Source organism: Cataglyphis hispanica, chromosome 18 (genome assembly GCF_021464435.1).
Source record: "Cataglyphis hispanica isolate Lineage 1 chromosome 18, ULB_Chis1_1.0, whole genome shotgun sequence".
Classification (NCBI taxonomy): domain Eukaryota; kingdom Metazoa; phylum Arthropoda; class Insecta; order Hymenoptera; family Formicidae; genus Cataglyphis; species Cataglyphis hispanica.
In genome coordinates this window covers 4,722,490-4,737,542 of record NC_065971.1, presented here as the reverse complement: position 1 = coordinate 4,737,542, position 15,053 = coordinate 4,722,490, and the positions used below count along the sequence as shown (strand labels likewise).

The following is a 15,053-nucleotide window of genomic DNA, read 5'->3' as shown; positions in this document are numbered from 1 at the left end:
TATAGACGTTGAAATAAGTCGTCTCGACCAGCTCGTTCTCGCTGTTTGATGGCATCATCGAAGTTTCATCGGAAACCACTCGGGCGCATCTTCCGCACGACGGGAAACGTTTCCGGTCGCCGACGAGCATCGTCTCATACACCAGCCGTGCATATACATATATACGTATATATCTATATACATATATACATTACGCCCCCGTACGTATATGTATATTACTCACACGACTATTCAATCTCTCCTCTCGCTTGTCACGCACATGACCGAAGAGGAAGGGGTCGGCGTCGAGATCGACGGGCGGGTTAAACTCTCTCGGCGGAGTATATAAATAAGAGTTTATGTGTTAAAACATATACATGTACGGATTCGTATAATGCACACACCATCGGAATTACTCCGTTCCTCCCACCCCGAGCGATGGGAAACCGGTGATTACGGGAAGGAAATCGGGGGAGAGAGAGAGAGAGAGAGAGAGAGAGAGAGAGAGAGAGAGAGAAAGAGAGAATGGAAAGGGGATTGTTATGTTGGAATGTTTGTCTGTGTGCAGATGCAGCCTACTCGTTGTTGACTTGATGGTGATGATGGATTCTCACGTGGAACGTGGAGTTGAGGGCCCGGTGGTGAATGAGAGGGGGCTTAGGCAGGTCTACGGCTCATTTCCCCCTCCTCCCTCTACCACTACCACTAGCTACGGAGAATGAGAGTGAATACACGGATGTTGGATGTCCGGAAAACACGGATGTGCGGTCCATCCGTTCGTCCGTCTGCTCGTCCGTTCGCACCGTGAGTTGTCGAGAGCGGCAAGACAGACGGCTCGACAGAGACTCTACCGAGACACGTGCCACGTGTCGCCGCGAGACCGCACGGTAAGTGAGTTCGAGTATATTGTTCGTCCCCTCTCCCCTCTAAACGCGCGTCAACGAAGCATCGAGCGAAGCATGGACCTCAAGACATCAGATCGCGCACCACGTGGACATCCTCTTTCATATATATATGTATATATCTACCTGCCTACACTAGACCGCTAATATCCGTAACATTGGCTTGCGGAAAGGGCGAAGCGCCGCAAGCCGAATCCCCAGAGTGAGAAATATACTGGAGCCATTAGAGCATAGTAATCTCTCAAGTGGCGGATTGAAAGCTCCAAGGAAAGCTCTAAGCGAAATATGTATACGTACATACGGAATACTGATACGTATCCAATGTATGCGTATAACGAAAAGGTCTTTTCTATTATGGAAATAATTTTTCATGTTGTTATCATGTACGCGCTTATCGATAAATTCGCTGTCGATGTGTGCGATGACATTTTAAGATGACATGTATGTATTCAGATGGATATTATAAATAAGAAGATGAAAGTGTTGAATAAAATATATGAAAAATGTGAAATGACATGTATATAATGATCATTAGCATGTGCTTTTTTGTATGTAAAAAAATATATTGATTACTTTGCAAATCGATCATGCTAGATCGTTAGCGGCTAGTGTAAGTATGGTCGTCTATTATGTTAAGCAGAAAGATGCATACTTTGAATTTCAGAATTTTTAAGTATTATTGCATTCATATCTTTGGTCTTTATTGTATTTTTTTTTTTTTTTACTTGCCAAATATTTGCATTTGTTAAATAAAATATATGTAATTAAAAGTTTTTAATCACTTTTTCTTAGTTTTCTTAATTAACTTCAATTGAAATTATTATTCAGAATCAAAATTTAAAGCGTCTCTAAATTAATATGAATTTATATTTATTGTATCGATAAAATAGTGACGTTTTATAATATATGCTTTCCTCATTATATTCTGTAATCCATATTTGAAGCTTGGAATCGCGACTCATGATGCGAGAACATTCAAGATTAATTCAATTTGTTAGGCCGTCACATTGAGACTATAGTATGATAGCATTATGTACCGACTGCAAACAGTGCGCCAGCGGCCTGCTGACCACAAAGGGACTAAATTTATGCTCTACCTGGAGATGCCCTCATAATGATTGTTATTAGATGGGCGCTCTGGGACAATGCGGAAATGGCCGTTCATGGTCAGTGAAGTTGGCATGTACAATAATACTAATTAATCGCAGAAATGCTTTCGGCTATTTACATAGCTAGTTGATCATGCTGCGCAATTAGCGAGCTTGCAAATGCTATAGATTCGGGCATTCGCTATATAGCATGTCCTCAAAAAGTTCCTAAGAGACCTTATTTGCTTGCAAAGGGAATGAGAAATGAGTGTAGCGCTCTCGGGCAAAATAAAGTTTACGAAAGTTACTCGAGAAAATGATATAAGTTTGTATTATAAATTATGCACGACAAATTTTATGTTGGTGAATTTTTATATGGAGCATTTTTTCATTATGTTTCTTATTATTCTTTGTATACAATAAAATAAAACTTATATAAAATTTGTTAGTATATGGAGAGGGAGGGAGGGGGGAAGTTTTAATTAAAAATTATGTAGAGTTTCCTTAGAGATTCTTACACATTGAATATTTTCTTCATATAATAGTTTATTATTCTATTGTGTTCTTGCATCAGTATTGCGAATATTGCAATTTATAATTGTTGCATCATAAGTTTATCTTGAAGGCAAGTTAAGACAACTTTTAGAAACGAAATAAAAATTTTAATAAAGAAAGAGGAAAAGTAATAACAGTATAGAATTTAATCTAAATCCTGGTCAATTGAGCCGAAAGTGTGTTTTAAACGTAAATTTGACATGGACCATTTCATCTGAATAAAGCGTGATCTTCAAAATCTATAATTTTGCCATATAAAAAGTCACAAGTAAAAAGCAAGCATACTGAATATTTCATGAGAAAATACAGAAAGCATTTATCTTACATGTGATGTAAAACATGTGAAACGTACGATGACATTTATTATTTTCATAATTGTGATAATTGCTGAATGCTATGAATGAATAAAAAAATCTTTAATTCTAATTTTAATAAAACATTTTATATCTTGCATTTAATCTGAAATTTTTATCTTAAAAATTTTATTTATAGAATATGTTATTAAATTTTTTAATTATAGCAATTTGTTTCTTGTGATAAAATAATTTATCATCTACATCAACAATAATTATTTTATTTTCTACTTGTGATAATCATAGCATTTAACAATTAAATTATGAGAACGAATATAACGTGCGTCTAGTAAATATACAGTTTTACGTTGACGTAATAAAAATGTTAATGATATATCAAGAGTGATAGTAAAAGTGAATTAATATAATTTGCGAATTTTGATCTATTATGCATCGTACACGTGGGATAGATCGTACTTCTAGGATTAAGAACGATCCATTATCAAATGATTAACGAGTTTATCTCATGCAAGAACATGTCGAAACGATATTAGACACTTGCGCACACCTAATGACACAATAACAATAGTAATAATCGCAGAATGTGCACGTGTACGAGATGTAAATTGGTTTTCGCATCAAACGCGATATAGGTAAATCGTCCGAAATAGGGATGCAGTTGAGGCAATTAGTGCAATTATTAATGCATTCGTAATTTCTAATCGACACGAATCGATTTGCATACGCATTGCTTTGGAGATAATCGCAACGTTCTCCACAGCATAAAGCGAAAGATCCCATCTCGTTTTCAAGCGAAATATTAATCTTGAAATCTAACAAAGAGTCCCCTGGTTTTTCATACTTCTTGTCGATCGTTGTCGACACTTTGCTCTGTTAGATTAAGTATACCTGTTGCACTATACACGCCGATTTCCCGAAAAAAACCTTCAAATATTTGCTTTGAAGGGGGATCTCGCAATAATAACTTTCGATACGTCATTGTTAAGAAAACTATGGCAAACATTGTATGTTATTTTAAAATATATTAATTAAATTTTTATTATTAAAATATTAAAATAAATTATCGAAAAATATTAAATTGAATTTTCATTTCTAGACTAATTGCATATATTTTTGTTTTTTAATAATATTAAAAATACAAAAATAATTGTGACATTACTTAATGTTTGTTATTTTATCTTATCTTATCTTTATTAATATTAAAATAGATATATCTTATTACAGTTTATTTATTTCATTTTATTATATTTTGTTATATTTATAAAAAAAAAAAAAAGATAAATGAGAATGTTTTTAGCATTTCTCATGTTTTTTACTTTTCTACTTCTATTTTTTCCACAATGGTGACTGAAAATGCATTTATTAATAAAGCAATTTATATATATCTATAAAATCATTCTTTTCATGCAATTAATTCGAATATAACTTGATATAGTCCTGCTGAATGCATTTATTGCTTAGGTCGTTCGCCTTTATTTTTCAGTACAATTGGACTGCTTAATAGAACTTTGAAAGCTTTTCCAGATCCCCCACACTAGCTATTTCTTTTCCGCGTTATTAAGTTGAAAATTGATAATAGCAAGGGAATTGCTATGGGGCTGTAACATTTAACGATCGCGGACTTATATCTAATTTAAAAGCTCTTGTTTCACGGTTTTTCGTGCTTGCAAAAATCTCGGCATTTGTCGCATTATTTTATCTCACTCCTTTTACTGTCACAAAGTAAGTCTCGATAAAATGAGAAATCGTTCAAAGACACGAAAGATTATCTGTATTCTCTTAAAGAAAAAGTGACATTTGATGACAGTGTTCAGTATTCAGATCTGTTCCGTTTTATCTCCACAATATAGTAGCACTCGTGACTTCAAAGAGATTGAGCTTTAATCCTGAATCCCGGATATATATCGTTTCCATATACATGTATCGTCTTACGGCTAGCGTTTGTAACATCGTCGACTAATCCCGTCCGCGTTCAAATAATCTATACGTCGTTTCTTCCGGTCCTACGATCAATATACCACTTGCACCGTTATCGACCAAGTTAACATAGCTTGCTATCTTTAGAATATATTGAGCATCGTGTATTATTCTACGGATCTCCACACGAAATTTTTAAATTTTTTTTAATTCGAAAAGATTATTTTTAACGTTAAATATATTATCGCGTTTAATTCGAAGAAATTAAACAAAATTTTATTTTTATTATTGAATTTACAAAGAATAATGCTTATCCAATTTGTCGATAAAAAAATAGAATGCAAATTGATTTAAAAGTCTAGCATTTAAATCTGACTAATGCAATACTGAAATATATGAAGATGTATCGCATATGTATTTTATATATATTAAATATTTTATATATTTTATAATATTTTATGTGGAAAATGTAGAGATCTTTTTTCCAAGATAGAAAATAAAACATACTTTATCCAAATAAATCAAATATATATATATATTTTGCCGGCATTTGTTTCCGTCGCATTCTCGCAGAAACGCGAGGGATGAAGGATTTTACTTCACCCGAAAAGGGGAAGAAAAGAAGAAAATCTTCGATAACCTCTTGCGCGCAGACTTTTGCAAGGGTGATCAGAGGGTGATCGTAATTTCCCTATCACGCGTCTTGTCGACCATAAAATTGCAATTTCACCCGGTGAGCAACAGCCCAATGACCTACGATTTCTAATATCCGCTTGTAATAATCGCACGTGGATTCCGACATCGTTACATTGCCATCGTAATGACATTTACCTTTACGATGCAATGCTCTAGCGTTGAAATTGTTTTATAGATTGAAATCCTGCGCGCCACTAAACCATACTGGTTTAATCCGGCAGCAAACATCCATAGCAGCGTTATTAATTCAACGGTTTTGATAGATCGCCCGACATTCATCTTGAGATTTATGGGACAAGTTTTATATATGAAATTTAGTATGAATCGAATATTTATGAAAATAAATGTTTTTAGCAATTATTTTTGTTATTCAATATATTTTGTAATATCTGTAGTTAGATGGAATTTTTAGGAAGGATTTTTTTATCCGTTTTTTTAACGATAACCTATATAAGCGTAATTGTTGAATTATTTAATATTAATAATTAATAATTTGCTTAAGAGCGAATGGACGGTCTCTTATTTCGATTATGAGAATAATAGAGAATGCTATGAATTGCTGTTCGCGGTGAAATTGTTTTGGAGATTGAAATTCTCTATGTCGTACTGATTTAACTTGACAGCGAGCATCTACGGTGGCGTTATTAATTTACGGCCGAACGTCCATCGCTCAAACTTGACACTTGCGAACGAGAGAGAAATAGAGAGGGAGATATTTTGTACAGAAACTAACGAGAAAATATCTTTTTTCCGAGACAGAAAATAAAACGTACTTTATCCAAATAAATCAAATAGAATCATAAATGTCATGAGCTGTCTTAACTGTTCCCAATTTCCAACTGTCAATAAGGTATTTTCGCGTTCGCCCGTTCGTGAACGGGTAAATTCGTTAATCGTGTCGCTGTTCCGAGAAGCCGGGCGGCCAAGACAAACAACCCATCGGCGGAAACTCCCAGCGACGCGACTACTGGCGTGGTTCCCGCCAGTATCCGAAATCGCAATTTCCGCGGACCTGTACGACTTCTACAAGTGCCAATATCGAGTTTCATGGACTCGCGAGGATCTCGACGACGCCCAGACCAGATGCGCTGTTCCTCGAGTTTGTCGCAGACCACACGCTCCGCCGTGCTTCTGCTCCTATTTCGTTATTAGAAAATACGGGCCAGCCATGCCAGCCAGCAGCGCACTTCATTTCGGCGACATTAAATGATTAACTCGCAGATTAGAATGGGCTCGCGATTATTATTTCCATTAAAATCTTGTAAATCATCGAATTGTTTTAAGCTATCAAGTCGTCGGCGCGTTTTATTTATAATTTTAAGAACTGGAAAAATATCGACTACCATTTTTAACCGCCTATATTTTCAACTATAAGCATTATTAATTTTGTAAACATAACACGGTGCTCTCTTATGATTGATATAGTTGACAGCAACTTTACATTTGCATTGAGATGCAAATCACATCAATATGTTTTTCGGGCAAATATTCCATTTTCCACCCCAAATATATTTCAAATATCGATCTGTTATTAAAATGACATTTGCCTCTCAAATCTATTTTTAAAAGGACGAACATACATCTTCGCTCTTCCAATTAGCTTTGCAATTAAATCAAACATTATACATCCTACAATTACGCGGTAGCGGCGGTATTAGTGTACCGATCTTAATTAGCAATTAATCTGCCTGGGATTCTGTACGTCCACAATAGAGTGGTATCGGACTCGATCCTGGAGATCAAACAGGATTAAAGCGATTGCTTCCTTCTCGACGAACACCAATCAGGTGATTGATGCGACTTGAACGATAGAAGGAACGTTCTATTTCAAATGAAGATGGGCGTCTCTCGCTGAAGATTGCAACCGCTCGAGAGAAGACGCGACGAATATCGAATATTCGAGAGGGGACACATACACACATACACGCGTACAAAGAGAGAAACAGAGAGAGAGAGAGAGAGAGAGAGAGAGAGAGAGAGAGAGAGAGGATGAAATGATATAGCTTGTTGCAGTAACAAGCTCTTGCATACAATATAGAATGCTCTATAATGTGAGTAGATATACCAAAAGGTAACTCACGTTTATCTTGAAGATATACATACGTGTATCTGTATATATGTAGATGTAGCGCGGTTTAATATAAACTAATATTACACGGGATATATATGAAGTACCAAATACGGTTTATGCAAAATGTGTTGTTCTATTACTATTGTCTTTCCTACTGATCAGAGAGAACGCGGGATACGTACTGTATCGACTTCTCTCATCAAGAATTTCATCAAAATCTAAATTATATTATTTCAAGCGCATTATCTTATTATTGTGTGTAATTTGAGATTTTAAGTTTGCATATGGAATTGATTTATGCGAGGCATTCCATCAGCTACATTTTAATTTACACAATATTACAAGCTTAAAATGTATAAATCTGTACTTTCATCATCTTTATTATTAATTGAATTATTTATTATACGTATAATATGTAATATTTATTATACGTAATCTTAATAAGAATTATGAAGCTTTTAAGAAAAAGAGCTTTTTTGAGATTAAAATAAAAAATAATTTAAAACTCACCGGCACACAATGCGCAACAGCGGAGTTATAGTTTTTCAGACCACACTACGGTGGTCTGAAAAAACACAAATATATAAAATTATATATATATATATATATATATATATATATATATATAAAGCAATGTCCAAAATTTTTAATATTATTCCATTACGCAATGATGTGAAATAAATAATTACTATTACGGAGATAAAAAAAATAATACAAAATAAAAAATACATAAATCGCTCACCTCAAGATTGCTCCGCCGACACCTGATGCCTCTTCAGATCTCCTCCTCTCAGATTGTCAGTGCTTCTTTTTCTCAGGTTTATTACACTCGCGCATTATATTCATTCGCGAAAATATAGTTAATGACGGTTGCACAGGTGACTCGTCCACTTTTTTAAAAAACAAACGCGCGAAACTTTATACGGCACTCCCGAATTCCACGATTGAAAATAAGCGATATTCAATGATTTTTGCGAAAAGGGATGCAATTACTCCAAAAAATGAACATCGAGCAAGAATGGCTATCTGAAAATAGCGTCATCGCTCTGATCTTTTTTTTTATGCGATATATTTTAATCAAATAATCATGTAAAATATGCGTTTTAAATACGTTTTTGTCAAGCAACGAGGTTTAAACGCGGATATTAACTACGTGGTCGATAAGTGTATTAAAATACGTAATATTAAATACAAACATATTAAGTACATATTATAATTGAATGCGCATAGACCATTTGACTTGAAAATTTATCTTTAATGTATTTGCGATGTTTTCTCAAAGACCGAGAAAATCACGCGAATAACGCCGAGATTGTTGCTGGGTATCGCACGACAACATTAACAGAGTTAAGTTTCGTTAAAATATTATAAAAATTAATTAATCGCGCAAGTTAATAATATATCGTAACTATTGCAATAATTGTAGAAAATAATCGCGTTTGGAATTTCCTATGACTTTATTTGGGAGAGAAATAAGTAATTCGCGTCGCTGCCTATTTACTCGTTCTCGGCAAAGTAACGATAGGTAAACAGCTTGTTACATGCCCGAAAGCAAACACCGAATACCGTGTGATATTTCATTCACAAGAAATATTTTATTTATCACCACGAAATAATGTTTGTATTGTACGTAAGTGTAAACACTCTGTCTAGCCATTTGCGAAAACAAAACTGCGCGCACGCCTTCAACAAAACCCAACGATCGCGCGACACTTTATATCGGCATTCTCCACTTAACCATATGAAACGCGCATTTTTTTTAATGCGATTTACGAAAAAACAACGCGACAATTAAGTCCGCACGAAACTACGATTTGCTCGGTATTTGGAAAGCGCCAAGTTACCTCTATTGCTAACAAATGCTGAGAGATGACGAGAGCGACATCCCCGACGAATGATTAGAGATTATCAGCCTAAATGAATTAATTTTTATGATTGACAAACTCGTAAAAGTTAACAGCTATTTATCAAAGCAGATTTCTCGCAATATTTAAAAATAGGAATCGAAACATAGGAAGTGGGAATTATACAAATTACTGTTTCATAATGATATTTGCCAGCGATAATGTTATATCTGTAAACATTTGGAATTGAATATATCTCGCATCATATTTTGAAATTTATAGCTAACATGAATATAATACGCCCACCATTTTTGTATTGAAAGCGCGGAGGTACCTGTATATAATAGGTAATCTGTATTTCGCATATTTAAACACGATTTATTTGATCAAAATTCATATCGTAATTAATCAACAAAGAGGCATATTTGAACATTATATTCCGTGAAACTTTCATTTTAGCTCGTATATATATTCACATTTATGTTATAATACAATATGGTAACTATCGTAATATGTTGCCCATGAGTATTGCAATGAAACAGTAATTTAGCATCTCTACGTTTCGATTTCCGTTTTTTAAATCTTAAGAATCAATCTCTTGGAGAATGTCGCACTTCATATCTTTTAATAATTGTCGCAACGGTATTTTGAGAAATAATACGACGGAGCGATTCACGCTGTTACCTTCTTGCTCGAGTGTCGTCGCGCGAATGACAACAAGGCAACTGCGTGAATCACGTAGACGTCGTAGACCTCATTGTAAACAATAGCGCGTCGTAAACAATAGCGCGTTGTACGCCATTGAAAACACACGCCGAATTTTCACTACGCGCGCGAGAATGAAAACAACACGTGATTAAATGACTTTACCTTTTATTAAACACAAAACATGATATAATCGATCAAAATTTATCGCACGATTGACCAGCAAAGACATGTTGTTTATGTTTTTGAATATTACATTTCGTAAAATTTTAATTTTAACTCGTTTATTTATTCACACTTACGTTATAACAAAAGAATAATAATCTATTTAAAAAGAAAGCATATATGTCGATAAATATCGTAATGAAAAAGTATATTATTCAAAAAAATAAGGCACACTTTTTATATTCTAAAAATTTGGCTGTTTTCCAACCGCTGAAAATCGACAAAAAATCATCGTAAATACAAAATTAAAAAAGCATTTTGAAGCTTGACATTCTAACTTCAGCACGCTAGTGATTTTAAAAAAATTTTTTATCTTTCTTCTTCTGTGCTTTAAAAAAAGAGCATATTATTTTGATCTTTAAAATTACATATTTTTGACACCCTGTAGCTCAATAAAAAAATTTCTCTCGAAAAATTCAACTTAAGATCTATAAGCTACAACATTTTGCTTACAAAATGCTTTTTTAAAAATTTTCCTATGATTTTTTTTGAGTTACAGAATTTTGAAGCTAAACCTATATTTTTTAAAAGTGTCGTCGCGCGAATGACAAGTGCGTCTACTACGTAGACCGCCTATAAACAATAATGCCACTTTTTGTTGCAAGAAATGTATTAATAAAATATATACTCTACACTTATTCATTAAACATATTTCAATACAACTCGATTTGAAATTGATTTTTTTTCTCCGACAGACAGATCAATACATCTCTCAAAGCAAAATAAAAAGTATATTATATTTTATAAATTTTAATATAATTTTATATTTTATAAATTTTATAAATATAAAATTATATTTTATAAAATTAATTATCTTTAAAAATTCTTAAATTGAACGGCTGCGAGATTTTTGGTCATTGCGCTTATAAAATTTTTACTCTTTTATGGATATCTTAATATAATCTAAAGTATGTATGACAATCAGCGATATAGGCGAATGGTCCGAAATCAATATTAAAATTGGAGAAGTTTTTTTTTTTATTCAAATGACTAGGAAGGATAAATGGCTCGTAACATCGTTTATCTCGTCGCGACGGCTGTGTGGAACGCAATGTACCCGTCGTAGATGATTATAGTCTCATGGACGAACTGTCGTTCTATTGCAGGCTCGAGCACACACAAAAACGACGCGACAGGAAATGGAAGGCCGGCTCCCCTTTTGGCCGAACCAAGATACGGCGCCGCGCCCCAGCCATACGGTGAGTGTCTGTCCGTATTTGTCTTTCTCTCCTTCCGTCTCTCCGTCCATTCGACCGTCTGTCCATCTATCCTGTTCGTCGATACCTAATGGCCAAATCAAGCTCACCGGTTTGGAAAATAGATGGGCCAGGCGATCGCAAGCTTTCCGTGAACACGTGTAAAAAATGAGAACGGATTAATGGAAGACGGACGAAGTGCGAAGCGAAACGATGTTCTAGATCTAGATGTTTCCCGAAAGGGAAAGCATGTCGGGCACATTTGTTCGCAACGTATAATAAGAGAAAAACTTACTTTGCAAAATCATTTTATCTGGGAAATATTCAATTACCGCATTCGTAAAACATGCGTTCGAGAAATTTCTATGCGAAGGAAATTTCTAATTTCAGCGTATTAAATTGGAAACGATTTTATTAGAAGGGTTTTCTTTTGTAAAAACACGAGCGTGGAAGGCTTATTTTTTCATCGCACATTTTGTGAAATATAAATAAGAGACCGAGTATATATACAAGTTTTCCCGGAGGAATATTACAAACAATTTTAAACTTACAACGCAAATAAGATGCATAATATGTATGCAAATTCTGAAAACTTTATATGTTGTGTAATTTTATAATTTTAAAACGTTATAATAATAAAAGCAGAAAATTGAAAAAACATTAAATAAACATTAAAATCTACACATTTTAAAATATTGTACTTAGATACATTTATCGGAAAATATTTAATAATTTTTTAAGCAATTTTTTATTCAATAGATGTATATTAATAAATTATTCAAAAATTTATATATTCAAATTAAAAAAATTGGTCCTTGGAAAAATTTAATAAGTTTAAAAATCAAGAGAGTTTTACAGAAATTGTTTTTCGTCTATTTTTATTAATTGTAAAGTATAAATAATAGGCTACTTTCAGAATTCATTGTTCTGTAATGTCACGAGGAAACTCGTATCACAAAGATGTCGATTTAATAATTAATTTAAATGGATTTGTCGTGTAAGCAACACGTGACTCTGTTGCATCGATCATGGATGTGTTGAAGTTATTGCAAGCATCAATAGTAGTCTCCTATATGCGTCATGTCTAAGCTATTGAACGCTTCTGGTCTAATATTGACCTCGGGGAAATAATTGCTGGTATATAGCTCTTGGTCTAAAACTATCGCCATAAGTCAATTGCGACCGTTATCCTATTTTGACGGGAAATCGTTGAATCGAATGTAACGCGACTGCAATCGAAATCACTCGAGTCTCGTTGCGCGCGATATAATCCGATAGTTGAAACCTTATCGAATAAAACATTATCGTAATTCACCCCCGCGACTCACTTTTCCCAATAACCTCCGACATTTTAATCGATACCATTTGTCGCAACATTTAATACTCACAATCAGCTACATGCAGCCGATACAGTATTGCATTACCATTCCAATAGAGTTTCTCTTGCCGGCTTGTATTACTTCGGCCAACCGTTTGAATTGTTCGCTTTAATGCTGGTATCGCTTTTATTTCGTCTATCTTTTCTTTGTTTTTATATTTAATTTGTTCTGCCTTTGCATAAAACGCAGGAATATTCTAAGATATTGTGAATATTTATGAATATTTCTTTAGGAGAATATATTAAATTTAATATAATAAATAAGAATATAATAAATTTTTTTACAAACTCTTCCTCATTTACGAAATTAATACTCGATTGCTTTCATGTATAAAAGTTATATATAATAAATAAAAAATATATATAAAGTAAATAATTAAATCAATTATTCATAAATTGAATGGCATAAAATCAACGTTTACTTTAACGTTCATTTTTGCTAATTTTTCCAATAATATTAATTAAGTATATATGCATATTTATTCTGTTTTAATATAAAAATCTTTCTTATAAACATTGAGCAGAGAGTCTGCATTATGACGATTTATTGCGACTGTGCTAAATTCTTTCGCAATGCCCCGATTTCGAACAGCTACGCGTATCCATCAGCACGTTGCAGACAGGCGTTCCCGTGGTGAACAACAACAATAATGTTCAGTTATCCAATGTCTCGCGCGCGTCATTTGTCTCACGCGTCCGTATTAGTGCATCGTATGTGCATCTCTGCTTCCAGGCTCCACGCCGCAGGTCACTTTTCCGCCAGGCGCCGGTCACGATCGTTACGAGGAGAACTTCAACGGGCCAGCGACGTACGCGGAGCCGTATGTCGAGCGTTACGGAATCAAGAGCGATTTCAGCGGCCGCGAGCCATTACATCCCACGCCACCTCGACCGAGTTACGTGCCCACCCTGGGCCAAACGCCACCCTCGAGCACGCAGGGTTCAGTCATGATGGTGTACGGCCTGCAACCGGACAAAGTCAATACCGACAAGCTCTTCAACCTGTTCTGCTTGTACGGCAATGTAACAAAGGTAGGCAGTGACCTCGAATCTCTTTGTACAACGCAGGTGTTTGCTAAATGTAAGCGAGCTCGTGCGTGCGGGCCCCATATGTATGCATACATAAAGGAGCTTGTACGACTTAATCATCTCATGACGCGGGAATTCCGTTAACATGGTACGGCTGTCGACATCCCTAATGTATGTACTTGCATTTAACAAGGACTAGCAGAGGTTTTCGTGCAGTTTGTATTCTGTATTTAATGATTCATTTATTAAATATATAGTTTTTAGCGAATCAAACAGTTTAATTAAATATACGGAAAGTGATTTGAAACATGAAAGAAAATATCCCGAGTCGAAATTTTCAATCTTTATTTTTTTCACATTTATGGATTCTGAAAGATTTTGAGAGATTTCATTTATATAAGAACTGCATTATATTGAGTTCTTACTTTTTATCTCAAAAAGTCAGTAAACCATTAATTTCTCGTTTAAAGATTTAAAAGAGGAATTTTCCACAAAATTATAGATTAAATATTTTTAATATAAGGTAACTGCGTAAAAAAATATCAGGGTATATGTTAGATCGAAGTTGAGAGAAAAAATTCGACTCGACTAACTTTGTACGAACAGATACTCTTTACACACGCTTGATGAAAATTATCGATATCGGCTAACGATTGATCGCGGATTATTTCGAGAAGAGGAGCGTATTTTATCAGTTCGCGAACATCGTGCACTTTTCATAATGCCGTGCGATAAACTTCAAGCTCTCTGATCGCAGGTCAAATTCTTAAAAACGAAGGAAGGATGCGCGATGATACAGATGGGGGACAGCATAGCCGTGGAGCGATGTTTACAGAATCTGAATAACGTCACGATCGGGACAGACGGCAGGTTACAGCTCGGCTTCTCGAAGCAGGCCTTCCTTTCGGACGTCACCAACCCTTATATCCTACCCGACAAGACAGCGAGCTTCAAGGACTTCACGGGAAGCAAGAATAACAGGTGAGTCTTGGTACTAGCGACTCTTCGCATTTTATTCTCCTGTCATTTTTCGCTCAGTTTGTTCTTCCCCTCGTGAAGGCCATTTGTCTCCGCTTGATCTTTCTTTCATTCTCCGCGATATTCTCTTGTGTTATATATAAGGCGAGAGGATATATATATATATATATATATAT

At 34.7% G+C, this 15,053-nt stretch overlaps 1 protein-coding gene across 3 annotated transcripts in view; it reads left to right on the top strand.

Moving 5' to 3' along the window:
* Positions 1-15,053, top strand: part of LOC126856275 (heterogeneous nuclear ribonucleoprotein L) — a 145,214-nt gene that overhangs the window by 123,622 nt on the left and 6,539 nt on the right. For 2 of the 3 annotated variants that reach the window (XR_007688344.1, XM_050604667.1), the window contains exons 7-9: positions 11,403-11,495; positions 13,604-13,902; positions 14,657-14,880. Coding sequence is in view for 2 of the 3 variants with exons in the window: in XM_050604667.1 (XP_050460624.1) it covers positions 11,403-11,495; positions 13,604-13,902; positions 14,657-14,880 (616 nt within the window). In the remaining variant the exon portion in view is untranslated. The remainder of the gene's footprint in view (positions 1-11,402; positions 11,496-13,603; positions 13,903-14,656; positions 14,881-15,053) is intronic. The other variant, XM_050604668.1, reaches the window with a different exon arrangement.